At 22.9% G+C, this 22,511-nt stretch overlaps 1 protein-coding gene across 6 annotated transcripts in view; it reads left to right on the top strand.

Annotated features, from left to right (window-relative positions):
* Positions 1 to 22,511, top strand: part of LOC129611217 (locomotion-related protein Hikaru genki) — a 91,899-nt gene that overhangs the window by 11,188 nt on the left and 58,200 nt on the right. For all 6 annotated transcript variants that reach the window (XM_055524222.1, XM_055524220.1, XM_055524221.1 and 3 more), the window contains one exon: positions 13,588 to 14,259. In XM_055524222.1, the coding sequence (XP_055380197.1) occupies positions 14,151 to 14,259 (109 nt within the window). In that variant the 5' untranslated portion in view covers positions 13,588 to 14,150. The remainder of the gene's footprint in view (positions 1 to 13,587; positions 14,260 to 22,511) is intronic.

Below are 22,511 nucleotides of genomic sequence, written 5' to 3'. Positions count from 1 at the left end.
CATAAAGGAAATTTCTATTATATGATTTTGTGAAATTATATAAGAAAAACAAAAAAAAAATAATAACAAATCCTTAAAATGAATTTATAGAAAATTGTTATGATTTTTTCCTGTTGTTCTTTTTCAATAATATTAAAACTAATGGGCGGTTAGCGATCAATTTAAGAATTATATTATAAAACATTATGGTAATGTTTGTTTTTGTTTTTTAATGCTTCTAATTTAAATTAATATAATAAGTTTGCTTTTTCAAATTAATATGGAAAATTTTAAAATTAATTAGTAATGAAATGGTCAATTTTTGAATAAGTTTTTCTCTTGTTATTTCCTGTTGTATACTTATATGCTAAATGTTATTCATATGTTAAAAACATTTAGAACTTTTACCAAAATTAATTTGAAAATTTTAAAACAGGGAAAAAACTGGAATTGCAATTCATTTAAAATTTAAAAGTCAATTTTTTTAAGAGTAATCATTCTAGGCTTAGGAAGTCTGAGCATTTTGTTTTACTACGTTCCAGGTCGATTTATAATTCATTTTAAATTAGTTACTGCAAATAACTTTTAAAGATATTTACAGAAAATTTTAGAAAAATGTGCTTTTTATAATTTTGTTCTAGCTATTCCGCTATTTCGTCCAGATGTCTTGGCAATTTGAAAATCTTATATATACTTTTAGTAAGAAAGTTAAAAAACATGATCTTGTGATGAGCAATACTAATTATATTTCGTTATAGCCCTGAAAATGAAATATTTTAAAGAACTTACTGCGTCTCAATAAAATTGTAAATAATTTGAAAGGTTAGCAAATTTAAAATTATAATAAGTTAATTATTTCTAAGTCGAACACTTGCGATAAACGTCATAGATAGCCTATTGAACCAATTGCAATTGATCACTACGTTAAACTGGCTTTCATTAGCATTTATAATTGCTTATATCGTACGCGATAAATCGGAGGAATTTCAAATTTTTTTTTATTGGACTTATTTTTCGTATGTATTTCATGAATTAAAAAGTTAAAAATTTATATTGGTAAGCGTGTGTTAGTTTTATTATGTGTATTTTAAATCTGGGTGTCATTTCCGGCAAAATATTTTTCTCAAAAGTGCTTGCTTCTGTTAAAAAATTCTCTTTTCTTTAATTTTGATAGGTACTAATTTTTTATATGTACATATATAGGAATAATCTGTCATATTTTGTACATATATGTGAAAAAATATTTTACAATTTTTTTTCCATTTGTCTCTTTTTTCCATATTTTATTTAGGTGTTTATTGTTCATATGTGAAATAAATTTAAAGTATTGAACATTTTCACTGCCTATTATTTAATATTTTTCCTATAATTAACATTGTTATTACAAATATTGTGTAAATACATAAAATTGTATGTCGATATATGCATTTTGGTTGTTGTTGGTAAATGTCTGCTTTATTATAAATTCAAAAAAGAAATGTTAGTTTTAAAATTCCAAAAATTATTAAAATATAATATTATGCTATTATTATTTATAAATTAAAAAAAATCTTATTTTTTTTTTAAATGAAATTCCTATACATAAATAATATGTGTAAAGAAAATCTTTATTGCCAAGCAATTTATTGGAAAATATCAAAAGAAAAATATTTTTTTTAATTTTCTTCTTAAAATATAATTTTAAGCAAGAATTTATTTTTATTAAATCAAATTGATAAATTAATTTTTTTTTTGATTTTTTAAATTTCTTATTTCATGCATAAAAATTTTTAAGATTTTTTCTATATTTGATAATTGTGACTTGTAAAAGGAAAAACGAATTTAAGACAAACATATTAAAATTGCAAATTTTATGAAAATATTAAGAATTCATTTATAATTCTATTTTATAATAAAAAAAAAATAAAATTCGATAATATGCAATTTTAGTTAAAATTTGTTGTTCTTTTTTTTTTTTGAAAGAAGGAAATTAAAATAAATGAATTTAAAATATGATTTTTAAAGTTTTTCTATACATACATGGATTATATAATTGCAGATATTTTAGAAAAATATTAAATGCATAAAAGAACTCAAAGAAAATATTTGGAAATATTATTAAATTAATTTGTTCAAAATTTATAAAAAAACATTAATCAAAATTTTGTTTTTGTATATTTAAAAAAAATTGCATACCCGTAAGGCGTAATTTTACTTATATAAATTTGGCATAAATTTGAATAATATTGAGAAAAGTTCATATTTGAGAAAAAGAAGAAAAAAATACAAAATTTTTCAAATACATAAGTTATAATAATAAAGTATGAGAGATAATTAAAAAGATAAATTAAAAAGATAAATTAAAGAAAATTTAAGAAACTAAAATTTGTTAAAAAAAAATGTGCACATATTTTCTCTCTTTTTGTTATTGACATTATTTAAACTAAAGTGTGTGTCTTTCTATGTTTGTTACAACTTAAAATTTCGTTAAAAAATAATAAAAAAGCATTAAAATTTAGAGAGCCACATATAATGTGCTGTTAATATTTTTTAAAAAGGTTTTTTAAGACTTGTGTCTGTTCCTTGAGAACCGCATTCTGGCGTGTTAGGTATTCAATTTCTGGACTGTTTTTCGGGAACCGCTTATCATAAGTCACTAATGTCGTGAATAATAGAAGTTTATAGGCATAAATCAGAGATTTCACGTATACACAAAGAAATGGGAAGTACATAATAGAGAAATAAGAGGTGCAAATTTGAATGCAATTTTGGAGTCCAGTTGACAAATTAATTTCTAGAAATTTATTTATCACCAATTTTTCATTTCCAAATGGTGCGTATGTAGATGATACTCTTTCCATCCTATTAAAAGAGCCTCTCGGTGAGATGAACATTGCCCGAGAAGCCAAAAAAAGTCCTTGCACTCTCAATTGTAGTAAAAATATATAAATGTTTCCCGTGTTAATCGGTTTCTGAAGTTAAAATTATAAATCTGATATTGTGTATAACAAACTCCATAAAACTACGATATAATAAATTTTATTATTTATTTATAACAAGATAATTTTAGTGTATAACCTCTTGTACTCCGAGTTCTTCCTGCTGCAATTATGCATCAAAAGAAATAATCAGGAAAGAAAAATGACTTTCCTCTCTTATTTTTTTTTTATTTTTTGAAAATTTCATACGAATGTATAATTTACTGAATAATTTTCTAATTTTCATAAAAAATATTTGCTTTTCATAAATTTTGAATATATTTTAATCACGTGCTGAAAAACTTTTTCATATAATATTGCAAAAATTATATGAAAAAAATAAGGAAAAATCATAATATTTTAGAAATTTTCGCTTGATATTAATTTAGATTTTTCTATTTGAATTTGAATGAATGTGCAATTAAATAAGTAAATAGTGTTTATTTTTTTTCTTAAATAATTTATTTTAATTCAGTTAAAAATTATAAAGTTATGTGAAACTTTTTCAATATAATTTTTATGAAAAGAAAATTTTATATTTCATAATTTATATAATGAATGCGCATCATTCTCTATACAGTGTATAAGAAATTCAATTTGACAATTTTTGTATAGGTTTATTTTTGTTTGAGAATTTGTTCAATTAAAATTGCTTTCATAATAAGTTTAAAGAATATTAAAGTATTCTGAACCTAAAATAAAATAGAATTTAATTTTATTAATCAAATTTTAGCTATAATTAAAATGCGATTCATTTTGGAAGAACAAGCTTTTATGTTACGTATAATGAATTTTCCAATATAATGATCCTTAACATCACGAAAAATTATAATTCCGATAAGTAATAACCTCGAATACCGAGTTATTCGGTGAAAATCGGTTAAAATTGCAATAAGAAGAAAAGAGAAAAATTTACAAACTCAATTTAATTAATTTGAAGCGGCAGAATGAATGCATAAATTTTAGGTAATTAGAATTCATCATTATTTAACAAGAAGTAGAAACGTTTGATGCTTTTTCCTTCTTTGAAATCTTTTATACCTTCCTTGTATAATAATTAGTTAAATATTTTGTGTTATTTGGCAAAAGAAAATTGAAAAATTAATTCTTTGCTTGATTTTAAAGAATTCTTCATAAAGATTTAGTTTTCTGTTTTTTCTTTTTTTATTCTCTCTTATGTTATTAAATTTATTTCAAGATCATTTTGCAATTTCATTGTTTTTAACTTTTGACATTCAAAAGAAAATTTTATTAAAACTACATTAAAAAATAAATCAAAAAATATTTAAAAAAGAACATTTTAGTTAAAGTATGGTTTTGTTCACGATATTTTTTTACGGTAAAGACTTAAAAAAATTATTTGTTAAAGAGATTGAATTTTGGATTTGAATTTTCAAACAAAAATTAATAAATGACTTCGGGTTCCAGTACATCAAAGACTTTAGAAAGCCTGTGCAAATTTCTATTGAATGAAATTTGTGTTATTTAATAACCATAAGAGTAGATGACAGATGCATTTCTTAATAAGAATATTAAGATTTTTAATCATATGATTTAGTCATCACTCTTCATCAGTTTTCTATATTATATTCTAAGCTGTTGTAAACGGGCTTAGTGTAGAAATTAAAGAATAAGTTTCAGATAAGTTCATTGCACATATTGTTTCCAATATTCTTTACAAAATTTCTTAAATTTTTTCATAATATGAAGGTGTTACATTTGCTATAACAAAAATTTTCCTGAGTTTTCTGGTGTAAACGAACTCAATATTAGAATATTTAATATTACATGCGTTTGAAATTGAATTTTATATTAACTTAATATTATAATATTTTTAATTAAATCTACTTGCACAGTAACTAGTGAATTAGTTATTCAATCTAAGCTGAGGGCAACATATAAAATTATTATGATTATAAGTTTATAAAATTGTGTACCTTTACAATTTTTTTTTGTTTTATATAATTATAAAATTTAATTGCTTACGAAAATGGTTTTTGTTTTTTTTTTGTTCTAAAAATAAAGATATAGAAGAAAACATGTGAGCAACAAAGGAGGAAAATTTTTAAATAGCACACATAAAATCTAAATGTACAAATATATGTACACATATTTTGGTCTATGCTTTTATAAAAAGGAAGTGGATAATTAGGTACTTATTCGTGTATGTATAGAAATTTTATTCATAAGATTTTATTTTTTTTTTATTTTATTTCTCTTAAACTTGTGTATGCTGGAAGTCCTTGAAAATATATTATTGTATATACAGGAAAAAAATCATAAGCATGCACCGTTTCATCGTCGTTTCTTTTTTGTTTTTTTTTTTGCTTGTTTTGTTTATTCTTTGTATAAAATACTTACTTTCATTGAATTTTTAAATTATTTCCTAAACTTTTTAAGTTTGCTCCATATATGAACCGGAGAGTCCTTGGTTTATGAAATGTTACAAAGAAATGTTAAAAAAAATTGTAAAATAAATAAATTAATTAAAGAGAAACTTAAATGTAAGAGAATGTAAAAATATTTCATTTTTGAAGAAAACTAAAAAGGTACTAAAGTAGATTTGACAAAATGAGCGTGTAATATTAGTTGACATAAATTGAAATTATGGTGAACGTATGGTTTAATATTTTTTTCCTTAAGTATTCATAAATTTAAAGATGACAATTAAAAATCAAGCAACTTTTTAAATTTAAAATGGCTCTTGCTTTTAATACACTTAAGAATCAATTTATAAAACAAAGAATTAGGTAAAGAGAAAAATAAAAATACAGAAAATTGTTTTGTTATTTTGTTATCCTTTATTTTAAGAAATAATGTGCTAGCAAGACCTATAAAAATTTCATTAAAATAAAGAATCATGAAATGAATTTTTATTTTGAAATTGTTAAATTCTCGTTTATCGAACTACTTACAAATATTACCTTATTTCCTAAATCAGAAAAATTCTTGAATGTAAACGCACTGAAAGAAAATTTTTTTGCAAATAAAATGAAAAGATTATGAACATGTGAAAATTCTAAGAAAATTTAATTTATACATTTATATGTATATAAAATTATTTTCAATTGAATTTTATACAAATTTATTAGAATTTCAATTGAAAATCACCTGAAATAATAAAATTGAATCAAAATATAAGATATTCATAAATTATGATAGAAAAACCTATGATTTCATTTCTCAATATTAAAATAAATAAAAATATATGAATAAATTTCACAAAAGGTACTCGTATACAAAAATATTAAGATATAGAATACATGAAAACAATATACACCTGTTATCTACTACTACAACATTTCATGTACATACATTCATATTTATATGAAATATACATCTTAATAGATTAAAGGTGAAAAGTACCTTAACAAAAAATTGAGGTTCTTAATAACAGTATGTCAAGGTTATTTTATTCACATCCATTTTATTTTAAATTTTTGAAATACGCTAAAAATCTTTTAAAATTATATTAAATTTTAATATGGAAAAGAGGAAAAATTATTAACAGGAAACAAAAAGGAAACACTATGACATAAGAAGCTTTTAAATGGAAATTAATTAAAAAAAAAAATTATTTTTTCGTTATTATTTGAGCAATATTCATTTTAATTTTTCCATATAATTTTCTTTGATAAAAAAAAATATTATAGAGAATTTTTTTTTTTTCTTTAAACAGAAAATATTTTTTTTTTCTTTTGAAAATTTTATAATAAATTAATCGTATACAATTGTGAATTTCATATACATAAGAAATTTAAAGGAAAAATAATTTTTTAAATAAAATAATTTTGTTGTTTTTAGAACAATTTGAGAATAGATGTTTTCCTTTTCAATCAGCAACTAACAGTTAATTTTAAATTACATAAGCGTTTAAAAATATTTGAACGATCATGTTTTAATTGAATAATTAGGTAAAAGTAGCTATTTAAGCATACGTAGCTGCATATTAAAATTTTAAAAATGATTTCCCTAAAAGTATGCAATTATTTCATTAGTGTTTTCCGGAACAAAATTTACGATGAACTGATATTTATTTCTCGGTTTGAAAAAACGTTCAACATATTTATGAATTTGAAGTAAATATGAAATAGATTTAAAAAATGTCGATTGAATAGCTAATTATGTAATAATTTTTGCTCACTGTTATTCATTTTGGAAAACATTTTTATCGCCTAATAGAAAAATTAAAAATATGAATTTGATATGTTTTGGTTCTTTAGCTACAAAATATGATTTCCAACACTGACCTTAGAAAATACTCTTGTCAGATTTTTTTTTATTAATTATTTTTTATGTACGAAATATTCAATGGAAAATATTATAAGAATGGAATTGTTAAACTAAATTATTTTGACTATCATTCAAAACCAAATAGTGAAAATTAAATTGGAATTGGAGTTTTTCTTAAGTATAAGAAAATATTTAAAAGTTCATTAAATTATAATACAGTACTTTAAATCTTTAGTTTAAGGCGATCTCGAATTTCAGCCCGTTTTATTACTGTTGGATCTTTTCGTCAAAAATCTCACACTCCATATATCAAGTTACACCATAGAAATACATTAATTCCACAATATTTATTGTGACTTTCAAAATCTAATTCAGATTTTTGTGGTGCACCTTAATTTATTAGCTTAGATGTTAGTTGAATTATTGAATTTTAAATCACATAAAAATATGCAATATTTTTATAAATTTTATCAGTAAATTAATTGTTTTATCAGTAAACTAAACAGAAACACCTGAGACATTGTGTGCCAAATCAAGAGTATTTGCAAAATAAAAATCAATTTATTCAATAAAGTTTCCTTTTAGGCATTTAAAATTTTTACAATAATTACTAGGAATAATTACTAGGTGGGTTCACGTGTACAAAAAACTTCTTATCAGATGCAAAATTATTTTCATTATTTTTCGATTAGCTACTGTGACTACATCAAAATTAATTTTAAATTACATTCAATTTGAGTTTTCCAATTAACAAAAAAAAAGGAATTTAATTTTATTTCATTAAATTGTTTCTTCGGGTAACCTAATGAATTTTTTATTAAATTCAATTGCAAAATTTAAATAAAAAAATTGTTTACATTTTTGTCAATAAACAATTTCGATTTGTAAAATAAAATTGTTTTCCTTTTACTTGAATACCTTTTTAAATCAAATTATACTTAAATCCTTAATTTCAAGGATTTATTTCATAAAAAAAAAAAAAACAAAAAAAAAAAATAAGTGGAAATAAACGTTTTTCTCTTTAAAATGATTTTCATTAATGATCTTTGCAGATTTTAAAAATTTTTTTCTTTTCTTTTTCATTTTGCTTAACCTCCTCAATTTGTTCATCATGCGATACTAAGAGATTTTTCTTATTCTTTTCATTCTAAAAATGTGACAATTTTCTTCTAAAGAAAAAATGTTTGCTTATAAGTTTCGCCCTATCTGTCCGTCTGTAATTGTTTTTTTGAGAACTCTTACTTCACTTTACATAGCAAAATGAAATTTTGTAAGTCTATGTATGGACCCATTTATGGATCTAAGTGAAAATATATTTTTTCCAAAATAAAACTCTTGATAATTTTCTGTTTTTACAAATTATAAGTTTAGTTGTGAAAATGCAAATATGCAAATTATATTTTGTAAAGCTATTGTACTTGCAAATCACATAAAAATTTTGTAAATTGTAAAAGGCCAGAAAACTTCTACCAATAAAAAACTACAAGCAAAACAATTTTTACCAAATTAATTCTTTTATTTAAGTGTTATTTTCATAATGGCTTCACATTAATTTTTTTCCTATAAAAAGAAATCGAATCAAATCTTAAATTTTAATAGGCTATATTAAATAGATATCGATAAATATTTCGTTTTCCTTTAGGACGAAGTTCTTTTTGTACTATGATTTCAAAATATAAGTTTTCGGTCTATAAACCTCATAGAATTACAATAGATTATTTCCAATTCTTAAACCTTTAGCGTCATATTCTATATACAAATAAAAATTTTAGAATTTGACATTGTTAAAGAGAAATGTGATATTTTGCAAACCGTATGGTCGAATTTGTCTTTTATATTTTAACATGTGTACTTTTCTGTTTCCTTTTTTTTTGTCATTCAGAACCTACGATAACACCGTAAAACTTTTTATTTAATTTTATCTCACTTCATTCAATTGTACACACATGTTTAAATATACTTGCATATGTATATATACATATGTATGTATATATCTTTCATTTTTTTATTATCAAAAAAAAAAAAAAAATAAAACAAAAATGAAAATAAGGAAAAAATTATATTTATCAAAAATTTATCTAGAAATTTATTTTTATATATAGCTACATACATACATACATACATATTTTGATATATCAAACTTTATATAATGACTGAGCCTTATTATACATATAACATGTATATTTAAAGAAATAAAGTGCAAAGAAAGGACGAAACAAAAAATAAGAACAGGAAAAAAAAATAATAATAATAACAATAATAATAATACAACAGTGTGATATTTAAATGGCATTTTTACTCGAATCATGTTTCACAGATAATCTCGCTAATCTTCACAGCAGTATAACATATCACAGAATTATAAGCACAGTAAAAGCAAAAAAAAAAAAAGAAACGTAAAGAAAGATGAAAGTCATGACTTACATAACATCATAATTTTCACACATCTTCTGTTTATTATTACATAATATATATATATTTATAATATGTGAACATGTAGATATACAAGTGTACATATATAAAAGTAAAAATAAAGAAAATAAATAAGCGTGCATATATTATATTTACATTTAATATATAAAAATATCTTGGATAAATATTAAGAGAAAATAAATAAAAACAAGTAAATAATAATAAAAGAGTACATATATGTACCGTTATCTACATCTAGATATTATATTCTAAGAAATGATTGCATATATTCACAAAATTTTTGAGATTTAAGCTGATATATTTTGAGAGCAATTTTTTATGATTATATGCAAAAATTTACAATAGGGACTCGTATTTCATTTGTAAATAGTTTTAGTTCTAAGAAATTATTGTCATATTTATTTGTTATTAATTTCAACTGATTTAGATTAATTTATGTCCCGCAATAATGGACTAAATTTCACGAATATTTAAATTTTATAATTCTACGCTGAATTCATTTTTGTAATTATGTAATTTTTGTGTTCCTTAATATCATTACTTTAAATTGCGTTCGATTTACAGGGAAATTTTCAATTTTGTTATGTTTTAGTTTACTCAACACAAATTTTTGTAGTTTTTTTTTGGCTTGTGTAGTTTACACTCGTATAACTACTCAAATTTAATTCCAGTGGAATCTCATTTATTACAGTGAAGTCGTTTAGAAATAAGCAGGCGTAAATGCTAAGTTCATGCTGTTCTTAAATTACTCCTTTGTAATTTCTTGCAATTTATATGTACATTTAAAGTTGAAGAGTTAAGAAATTTCTTGAATATTTAAAAAAGTTAGAACAATACTTTTATTTTCTAATATATTTTTAGTAATTACTTGGTAAAATTCAATTCTATATACTTGATAATAATTTTTAATATTAAATGAGTTTAACTATACATTTTGATCATAAATTTCTTAAAACAATTTAATGAAATTTCTAGTGGAACATTTAAACGAACCTTGACTGTGATGTACAAATTTTATATTATAAGAGCTAGGACCAAAAATAAAAATGAAAATTTTTTTTATAATTTTTTTCTTATCCTTTTGCATTCGAATATTTCTACATTTTATTTTACATTTTGAAGAAACAGCACCAATTATTATCCATATCCTCTTTATTCTCGTTTTACCCTATATATATATATATATATCTAATTATATATGGTTTATATGTGTAGGTGTAATATTATGGTACCACATAATATGTAAGACATTACAAATTTTTTTGAATGAATATTATTGCTATATACATGAAAAATACAAAAAAAAAAATTTAAATTTTTATTTTTTTAATAATTTTTGTATATATACATAACTATATGTGTATTTTGTATTCGATTTAACATTTATTTTAAATGATATATACATATACAAATTCACGTACATATATCCTTTATACTGGAAAACGTTCACATTATAAATATATTATGGGGATATACAAGGAATGATTAATAAATTACATGTTGCTCCACTCATAAATTATAATATCATAAACATATTTACGTACATACATATATACAATAATGTAGGTATATTTTATCAGCACTACAGCCATAAATATATGTATATATATAGAACATGGCCCGTATAGAATAATATTTAAGTATCAAATTTATATGCTAAATTTAGAAAGTTAAAAAGTATGAAAATTTCAAAGAATAGAAATATACATATACATATATGTATTTATCTATCTATGTGAGTATTATCCTATATATTAAAAATAACAATAGATGTAATGTAAAAATAAAGGATATTTTATTTATTGATTTTACATTCACATAATACCGAAACGATATGACTTGAATTTGTAATGAAATTGAAGTTAAAAATAAGAAAAATTAAAGGGAAAAAGAATTTTAAAGAAGGAAAATATCCTTTCTTAAAACAGAAAAAATAAAAGCAATAGGAGAAAGAAATAATAAAAGTAAGGATTGCGATCACTTCACAATACATTTGAAAAAAGAAAAAAAAAAAAACTAAAAAAGAAAAATCGTTGGGATAGAAAAAGCAATAAAAACAAAAATATTATGAAAGATTTTCATAATATATAAAAAATATCTATAAATACAGGGTGATTTATAAAGAATTAATAAGATACCTTTAAAGGATTATAAAATTTCGTTTTAGAAAATGTATTAATGTTAGTAAAAATGCGTGCAGAATATGAATATTTCGTTACAACATTATACGGTGTACAAAGCCATATTTTAAGAAATCGGTACAAGATAAATTTCGTTTGAAAATCTCAGATTAAAAAAATCTATATTTAGCAAAATAATTTATTTTTATATAGAGTTCAAGTCAAAGTAAAATTCTCTATTCTTTATATATAAGAATATTTTTTTTTGTTGTACAGTTGCATAATTGTTTAAAAATCGTTTGAATCTCTTGATATGAACAAGATATCGGTATTAAGTTTGTTATTAATGAAAATTTTAAAGTAATAAAATCTTTATTTTTTATATTAATTAATTTGAAATAGATTTAATAAAATTTAAGATCTATCTTGGATCTATGATTTTTCAGTTATTATTCAGTTATGTTATACCTAATGAAGATTAGCTACCACTTGACGCCGCAAATTAAAATCTTTATTCAAAAAATAAATTATATTATAAACAATTAAAATTTTTTGAGATACAAAAATTTCTAATTATTTCATATTGAAACATTATTAATTAATATATGCCAAAAAAAAAAAATTGTTTCATTTTTCAAAATGTTGAAAAACTCTGCGAAATTTGCTTTACAATATTTTTGAATGTCGAACATACTCACGTATTTGTATACAATATAAAAATTTTTTTTAATATTTTGTTCATGTTTTTTTTTTTTTATTTTTAACTTTCTATATTTTGTTATCAAACTGGGTCTCTTGTTTTAATATTGTGAACGCTCTCTATATGGCATACTTGACTTATTGTTTCTTTATCTTTTACTCCAATTTTTTTGTCCTTTTTCCACCCATATTCTATTTTATAATTTTTACATTTTTCTCTTTATTTTTTCCTTTAATTTTTATTATGCTTCGTTTCATTTCCTTACATTTTTATTTAACTATATAGCTAGATAGTTTTCTTTTCTCTCTATATTTCATAATTTTCATCCTTCCATTCCTATATATATAATCGCCATAAATTTTTTTTTGTTTTATTACTATATGCTTGTTACTATTCTTCAAACTGATGCTACTTTAGTTGCTATATCATTGTTCTTGCTCTATATGATTTTAGTTATATGGCGTTGTACTTGTATTAGTTTAGTTTAGAAAAATCATATGAAAAGCAAAAGTTAATCTCTAACTGAACTACAGTATATATTTTTATACTTGCATATTATGAAAAGTTTCAAAATATAAGAATGAAGAGATAATATTATGTATTATGATATATATCCTGAAAAAATCTCAAAAATATCAAAAAAAGACAGAAAAGGGAATCTCGAAAAGGAAAAGAAAGAAAAAAATAAACAAATAAACGAAAAGGACAGTTTTTTTTCTCATAACTTCTTTTCTTAGCAACGTCATAAATTTGTAGTTTTACAACAATATAAGGTGCTCCTAATATATGATGATTTTCTTCATAAGAAATTAATAAGATAGAGTGAAAATATTTTTAATTTTTTTGGTGATCTAATTTAACTTTTGAATTTTTTTTAAAATATGAAAATAGTTTTACAAAAAATCGTGGTAAAAAGCGATTTTTTGAGAAAACTGTAGCTCTTGTTTGTTAAATTAGTTATAAAAAAATTGGTAATACTCGTATTAATTAAATTATTTCACTATATTATAATCTAAAGTTCCTATATACTCGTATATGAATAAATGATTGTCGATTTCCAGGAGCACCTTATAAAAGAGTACCTACTTGTATATAATATTAAATACAGCCACTTATATTCATGCTCTTTGGTGAATAAAATAATCTAAAAATGAAAGTTTTACAGATGAGAAAACAAATGAACTAATTATGATATTATATTTGTATAAATGTATATAACACCGTTATATATATTATATATAATAGGTATATATGTATTTAATTTAATATAATACAAACAAATCATATATAGAACGCACTAAAACGTGTGATTAAGTGTGTATATTAGAAAAAATTATTATTTTTTTGTATAACAAAAATATTATATATGCAATATAGATATTGTACATATATATTGAGTGAAAAATTGAAAATAATAGAAAATATTATAATTGAAGAAAGAAAAAGAAGAAGAGAAAAGGAGAAAATAAGTGTACATATGATAGAAGTGTAAAGAAGTGTAAAGAATAAGGAATAATATTATATTATAGAAGTAATATAAAAGAAAAGAGCGTTATTAAGAAGGTTATAAAAATAGAGTGAAGCATATAGAAAAAAAAAATTAAGAATAATATACACCAATATACACACATATATATATATATATATATATATATATATATATATATATATATATATATACCTAATACTTAAATATATACATATATTTAATAGAAGGATTCAAGTGAAATGGGTACACAAGTTAATTTAGTTTTAAGTATTTTTTATGTTATTGCATTCCTAGAAACACATTTATGTGATACAACAACATCAGATACAGTAACTACTGTTGAACCAGGTAAGAAGTTTTCTTTTCATCTACTATATTAAATTAAATATATATATATATATATATACATATAATGTAATAAATATTTAATAAATAGATAATAAAATATTAATGATATTCTTATGTAATTACATTGTGTAATTAAATGATTTTTTTATTGACTATAAAAGAATAAGCGTGATCCTTTAATTTTTTTTTCATCTTTAACTTAATTAGAGATTCCGTGAAAAAATGGAAAAAAAAATTGGATTTGATCTTATAAACTCTTCAGCATACGAGCGAGTTTTTGATTCAATATACGAGATGTAACGTTGAGAGATAAATGGTTTAAGATAACTAATATTGTGTTCCGGCTGACACCATTTAATTCTAAGTCGATTTAGGTTTATTTCTTCGCTCATCTTATCTTTTGTTCCTGCAATAACTAAAAAACTGATTGGTCTAAGTTTAATAAATCTTAAAAATTGGTTTTAATGATAAATGATTTTAATAAATGCTAGAATTATATTGAATTGAATGTGATACCGCTAACGAGTTTTTACAGCAGCCACATGCCTTTAAAAATTATTTTATCGTAACTCAGAAACTACATTAAAGCTACAATACAATACAATACTAAAACTTTGAAAAGAAGTATATATAATAATATTTCCATTATTTCCAATAGAAATAAAACAAATTTTATCTCAAATTAAAATTGCCAAACATTTCACAAGATATTTTGAGAATTTGACTCCCTAACTATATATTGCGTGATTCAGAAGTTACATCCGTGTATTTACATGCTGGAAATATCTGATACCTGTTTTCCAACAGGCTGTAACTCGAAAGTAAGTATAACCATACAAATTTTTTCTCGAAATTGATCAAAGAAAATATTGCCCATTTATGAAATTGTTTGCCAACTTAAGTTGGTTTTCTTTTGAAAGCTATTTTTCATTAAAGATCAAATCAATTTGAGGAAAATAAATGGAAAAGCTGTCTAAAATAGCTTTTACTGCTAAAGGTGATGAGTTATTAGGAAATTACACGCTATTAAATTACTGATAGATATAAAATGTTTATTACAAAAAATATTTAATAAATCTAAAGAATTTTAAAAATTCTAAAATGAATCGAAAGCATATTAGGAAAATAGAATACACAATTTTTGAGATTCGCCTTAAGCTTACCGAAGCTTACTTTACCGTTATAAATGATGAAATCGGTATTTGGTTTCTAGTCTGATTTAGGTTCCTATTTTAGTCTACTTTATATTTATATAGTTTACTTTATATTTAAAAAAACGTAAGATCTTCATTAAAGTCACACATCTATATTAATTTTTCCAAATGGTGTCAAGTAAGCACTTAGAAACTAACTATGTCTGACTTTGTTTGTCTGTCAGAGATTTAAGGTCTGATTTCAGACCTTAAATCTCTGTATGACCTCATATTGACACCAAGATACTTGAAGCACATTACTTTCTAAATCGGTTTGTCATGGACTACCAGTTGCACCTTAATGGTGTTTTAGACGCTGTCAGATATTCTGTTTTTCCGTAGCAATCTGCATATCATAAGGCTGAGCTGCGTTGAGGAAGGCAAATTGGAATCTCTGGGCATTGTCTTCATTTTCCCCCATAATATTCACGTCATCTGCGTAACAGATTATTTTTATTTTGTGTGTGCCATTCGTATTAGGCATTTGTCTCTTTGACTCTCTCTATGATCTTATTTAATATTATACGTTAAATAAAATTAGACTTAACCTGTCCCCTTGTCTTATACCATTTTAGATGGGTACATACTCCGTTTAATTATTTTGTTCAATTTCAACCTACTTTTCAAAACATGAGGGAAAACAATATTTATGTCAAACATGCATAAGTAGCCACTCATTGTGAACTCGTATAAAGCCATATAAATATTTAATTTGAAAATTCTCAATAATATGATATTAAATTTTAATTATTTAAAATAATGAAATATAAATATCATTCTTGATTGTTTTATAACATCCTTAACATGGAATTTTTTCTCTTATTCAAATATCATTTCAAATCAAAAATCATAATATAAGCCGTCATATAAATTCCATTTTTTTTTGAAAGACATCTTTTTCCTCATCTTATTTTTAAAACTAAATTTATTCCTTCCCTTTTTTTTTCAATTTATTCATATATTTATTTAAATTACTGGAGCATTTATAATTTGTTTCAGAATTCCCAACATGTTTAAATATCTGTGTTTATATGGAAATGTATGTTTGTATAACGTATAACACATTTTACATATACTCATATGTAAATACTTATTATATTGGAATAAAATAAATATATACGAACATATCAAACTTTCTTATCGTGTATATGTTACATTTTTCTGAACAAGTAGAACAATAAAAAAAAAACAAACAAAAAGAGGAAAAAAAAGGAGGAACCCATCACTTACGCATCAAAGATGATATTTGATTCACATATCATTGTATTATGTACTTGAAAGTTTGTTGACATCATATATTGCCTTTTATTAAAAGTCTTATATGTATTTACATTATGTGTGTTTGCATGTTTATAGTTTTTGTAGATATATTTCATATAATTTTAATTTTTTTTTTGCTATTTATTAATTGAAGTGTTAATAAATATGTTATACATTTCTTTTATTATTTTATTTTTTTTTTGTTACAAGTAAAGCACCTCTAAGTCCATTAGCCTATTCATTTACTTCTTGTATTATATACTTTATACATGATAACCTACATATTACTAGATTAAATATTATGAATAACTTTGGTGTATATTTGTATAATATATTTGCAAAATAATGTTCGAAAACGTGTTAGTAGTTAATAAAAGGTATTGGAAAAGAATATTTTTTAAAAACTTGGGCAATAAATTTGATATTGTGAAAAATTAATTAATATTTGAAAATTGCATACTTTTGGGGGATTCGATGATTTAAACACTGTCAGAATTAAAATCTTTTCAGTTTAACCATTAGTAATTAAATATGTATAGTTTATTTAAATAATGAATGTTATAAATTAGCACCATCTTTTACAATGATTTAAAATTTATAATTTATGTCTAAGTTAAAATGTGATTAAAAAAGCAAAATTAAGGAAATTATTCGAAATGAATTATGAAAGATTTTATTTTTATTGAAATAAAAGCTGTGATATAATTGAACGATTCCCATATTAATGGTATTGATTAACTTCAATAATGTTTTCATAAGATCATACTTTAGGGCCAGGGAACTCAATTAAAAATCAAAGAGACAGAGTGAAATTGTGCATCTTAGCACACAAGACGGTATTGTTTCGAAAATTATTTGTTAAATGGCACTTTCTGAATTGCTTCATTGGTTTGCTCCATTTTATAAAAAAATGTATTATATACATTCAGCAACTCAGTTAATTAAAATAAAGAAAAATTTTAAAAATTTTTCCATATTTTCAATGAAAATTTTCACTTTTCTAGAAAAAATTTCCATTGGTGTAAAAATAGTACAGTATAGCTGTACTTAAACACTATTTGCTTAGTGGTATTAAATTAGACTGCCGGCTGTATAAATTCAAAAAAATTGTTTAATTGAAAATATTTTTTTTTTTGAAAGAAATGTACTAAAATTCTTTTTTTACATGAAAAAAAAAATGTATTTTCTTTTGCTCGAACAAAAATTATAGTTTTTGATTTTGATGACCTACAAAATGAAGGGTTCTTTTTTACTTCTATTCATTCCATGCAAATTATGCCATTTTTTCTCTTTTTTTTTCTTGTTTTAATAAATTTTCACACATTTTCCAGGCTTTTAATTACGTTTACACATTAATGGTAAAACTGAATAGCGGCTAGAATATGCTCTGTTGAAAATTCTAGTATTTAAAGCTTATAAAACTTATATTATAATGTTATAATATTATATAGAGCATACAAGTATACTGCGAATATGTATAGTGTATGTATTTAGTGTATGTTTAACTATGTATATAAATTAATGAAAAAGTTTCAAAGATTAATTATTTTCTTTTTCCATTCACATTTCTTTCTTTTTAAGTAAGGGTTTTTTTTCCTCTTTTTGTACAATTTTTCAACTCAAAAGAAATGAGTTTATTAAGCGAAAATGAAACAAGGATAAGTTTTGAATAAAAAAAAAAACAGGAAAAAATTAAAACATAGTTGGAAGTTGTATATGAAAAGTAGTCACAGATTTTCTTAATTTTATTTTTTTTTCTTAAGAAAAATCTAAGTTTTTTGAAATTATTGCTGAAATGAAAGTTTGGAATTATTTTTGTATTAAAAAGAAATTAAGAATTTTCATTTTTTTCTCTTTTTTTTTTATTTTGTTAGATGAGTGTTATTTTCACCACTCAAAATATTATGTAGTTTTTGAAATAAGTAAATAATATAGGTTATAAAACTCGAAATGTAAAATAAAAAGAAATGAACAAAAATTGTCATAAAAGAAATAAATTATAACTTATAAGGAAATCATTTAATTTTTCGGTTAGTAAATTTAGATTATTTCGTTCTCCAAATAGTCTTAAATAATAATGGGAACTCACGTGCCAATAATATTAATTTCTTAATGTATATATAAGAATATATTTATAGTTTTTTGAAAAGTTCATAATAAATTTTTGAAAAATAATTGAAATGATGGTTATATGATTAAAGATTTTATGAGATTTACGGTCTAAATAATATTTGACTTTTGATTCAAGAAAATCTGTTTAAAATATATGAAGTTTTTAGTAAGTAGAAATAAAACACAGACAAAATTTACAAAATCAATGTATTCGAAAGTAGGATAGGCTTTGTTGTAATCTATATTTCACCTTGTCAAGGCATCCGATGGAAATTGTAATAAAAAAATCTGTTGTGATCATTGCATAAAGAACTGCAATGTGAAAAAACAATATCTAGTTAAGCGAAAGTGTTATAGACGATTATGAAAATGCCTTTTAAACACATTTTCCAACTTTAAGGGAGTTAGAAAGCTTTTAGTTAACATAACTACAAAAGTGTAAATTTGGCTTGTAGTAGAATTTTGCTTTGTGTCATTCGAATTCCATGAAAAGTGGTTTTCGATGACAAGTACAGGTTAGGTTTCGGTAACAGTCAAAACAAACTCACATATAAAATTTCATCAAAATCGGTTCAGCCGCACTTTAGAAACATGCCTACACACACAGACCGACAGGCCAGCAGACGGACGGGTCAACATAACAAGAGATGGACATTTCCCAAAATTTTTTGCCATTACCAAACCTTCCTTAAAGTATGCGATGCTGTAAGGTCTGTAAATAAAAAATATTCTGTAAATTTTTAACTGCAAATGTTAAGTAACAAAAATTAGATGTTTGATAGTTGTAGCTGTGATAACCCTATTGTGGCTACCAGAGTCATTTGAAATTGTGCAAAAAAAAATTATTTATATTGCACTTAAAAAAAATTATTTATATTGAAAAAATAAAATGGTGTTGGACTGGATGCGATTATAAATTATTTATAATTAATGCCACACCGTAATCGCTAATTCTTTAATAATTAAATGATATTACATGTTAGAACTTTTTATTGTAATTTGTTTTAGTAAATCAAAACGTGATTTTTTTTTAATTAATATTTAATTTATTTCAATAAATTAAAATTATTAATTAATTTATATTAAATTCTATAAATTAAAAATGTTTAATTAATAGTTAAAATCGAAGCATAAATTGTGGTATAAAATACAAACCTCAACTTAATATATTGAGGTATATATGAAAAATAAATTGTAATATATCGAGGTCATAAATATACATACATAATTTCATTTAACAATTTTAATTATAAAAGGGGTGATAAGTATTTATTTAAGGTAAAATCCGTTTTAATAGAAGTTTGATTAAATTTTATATGTGCGAAAGTAGTAGATTAGTAGAAAACTGTCTTATAAAAAAAAATTTAATTGTCAAGACTGAGCTTAATAAAATTTAATTAGTTTCTCTTATAATTGCCCAAAAATTCTAAATATACAATCAGTTTTATATAATTTGTAGCGAACATCTCCTTACTTTGGATAATATTAGGTAGTATTCAACAGGAGATAGTATCATAATGTCTAAACAGACAATTGAACGATTTCATCAACTTCAGAATGGAATGAATTCGAATTTCAAGTGGAATGAATTTTAAAATATTTATTTTACCTGTCATCTGGAAATACGGATTATGACGACGTAGACATCGAGAACTTTTCAGATCATCAAAACCGAATCAACACCGAATATTTTAATTTTAATAGTTTTTGAATTAGTTAGTTTGGTTAATATATGCAATTTTCAAATATAAATTAAACTTCGAATTTGTTATTCTATGTGCGAATAAAAATGCCATAGTTGACTATGGGACAGAGTATGACATTAAGTTGCCATATTACCATATTAATTTATGCAAAATTTCAGTGCTGTGTTTGCCAAACTACTATTGATGTTATATACCGCTACCCGAACCAGTACCCCGATCATATCCAATTTAAATAGCGTTCTGGCACTTTAAATAACAAATCATTTGTGAAATTTTGGTGAACTTAGCAGAATTATTTTTTGAGTTATCATTGGGATGGACGGATGAACGGACGGACGGACAGACTGACAAAGCTAAATCGACTCAGAATTCAATGCTGATCAAAAACATACACTTGAATCTATATCTGAGACCATTATTTCTTAGCGTTACAAACGGTAAGGCAAATTTAGGAAGAAGCAAAAAAATATATAGAGTGTGATTCAGGAAGGTTTGCAACAATATATACTTTTTTGGAATGAAAATTATAAAAATTAATTAATTAATTAATTAAATATTCTCAAAATGCGTGTAAGCCTCCAGAAACCGTTGTGATTTGGCACACACTCCACAACGGAAGATTTATTTTTCTTTGATCCTCTAACCGATTTTAACTTTCTGAATCATCTTGTATACACAGTAAAAAAATAAAAATAAAATATATACCTACAATTAATTTATTAAATAAACATAAAAATTTAGTATATAAATTTTTATTTATTTATATACTGAATGTAAATAAAATTTTAATTAAACATTTTTATGTGACCAGTTATTTTCAGTCTATTGATTTAATTTTGTATTTTTGATTCTGACAATTGAAAAAATCCACGCAGACATAAAAGTAAATAACAATTTTGTGGTAATTTGCAAATAAAACGGATGAACTCGTACACAAATATTATATATACATGTTATATATACGTATATAGGGAGAAAAGTCTATATTAATGTCTACGAAAGACAATAATTTAATAAAAGGACCCAAAAATCTAAAGAGAAACGAATTTTATTTTTCAATTTTAATCAACAAAACAATTTTATACAAATTATTGTATAACAAAATTATATTATAATCTATCTAATAATCTAGGATATTAATGATTATGCATAAGTATATCAAATTTTAGTGAAAATTTGGAAATTTTTAGGTATTATTTCAATTGAAAAATAGTCAAAATATTGTTTTAATTAAGTAATAGTTTAGGATAGTGATCAATTTGTGCGAAAATTATGTAAGGGAATGGTGGGTATAATGGCAAAGATTTTGTTGGTGCGGAATGGATCGAATAAACAATGTGTGACAATTTTTATTTATGGTACTTATGAGATTTTCCTTTTTGTGATATTTTATTGAATTTGTTTCATAATTAGGAGGAAAATGTAAGTAATTTTTTTTGGAATTCCAATTTCATTACACGAGTTCTTGTTCAACAAGATATTAAATAAACATAAAGGAATCGCCTGCTGTCTGAACATGTATATATATTCCCTATTCTTCCAATCTTACGAAATTCTCTAAAATGAAAAAAAAACACTGAACATCTTTCAAAATCTTTTTTTGTTTTCTAATTTTCCGTTCCAAGGACGGCCGCCATTGTAATTAGACAAAATTGACCAATGAGTTCTAATAGCCGCCATACAATTTAAAGAAATCATTTTGAGTATTTCGAAACTTATATTAAGGATATTAACAATGAATTTTTTTGTGAAAGTGTTCCTAATTACAACATACTTAAATATCCTCAAAGGTGTAATAAAATGGCTGTATACTGGTTCGAATATCTAGTCTAAAACATACAACTCTAAAAGTAAATTTTATATAATTCAAAAACTAATTTTTATAATCAGATTGTCAAGGTGGTAGGGTATAATTAAATCAGTTACCATTCACTCAAAATTTATTTATTTGTTTTGATTTCAAAAAGCATAGTTTCTATAT

This window comes from Condylostylus longicornis, unplaced genomic scaffold, assembly GCF_029603195.1.
Source record: "Condylostylus longicornis isolate FDR11 unplaced genomic scaffold, ASM2960319v2 ptg000048l, whole genome shotgun sequence".
Classification (NCBI taxonomy): domain Eukaryota; kingdom Metazoa; phylum Arthropoda; class Insecta; order Diptera; family Dolichopodidae; genus Condylostylus; species Condylostylus longicornis.
This window is presented reverse-complemented; position numbering and strand designations above follow the sequence as displayed.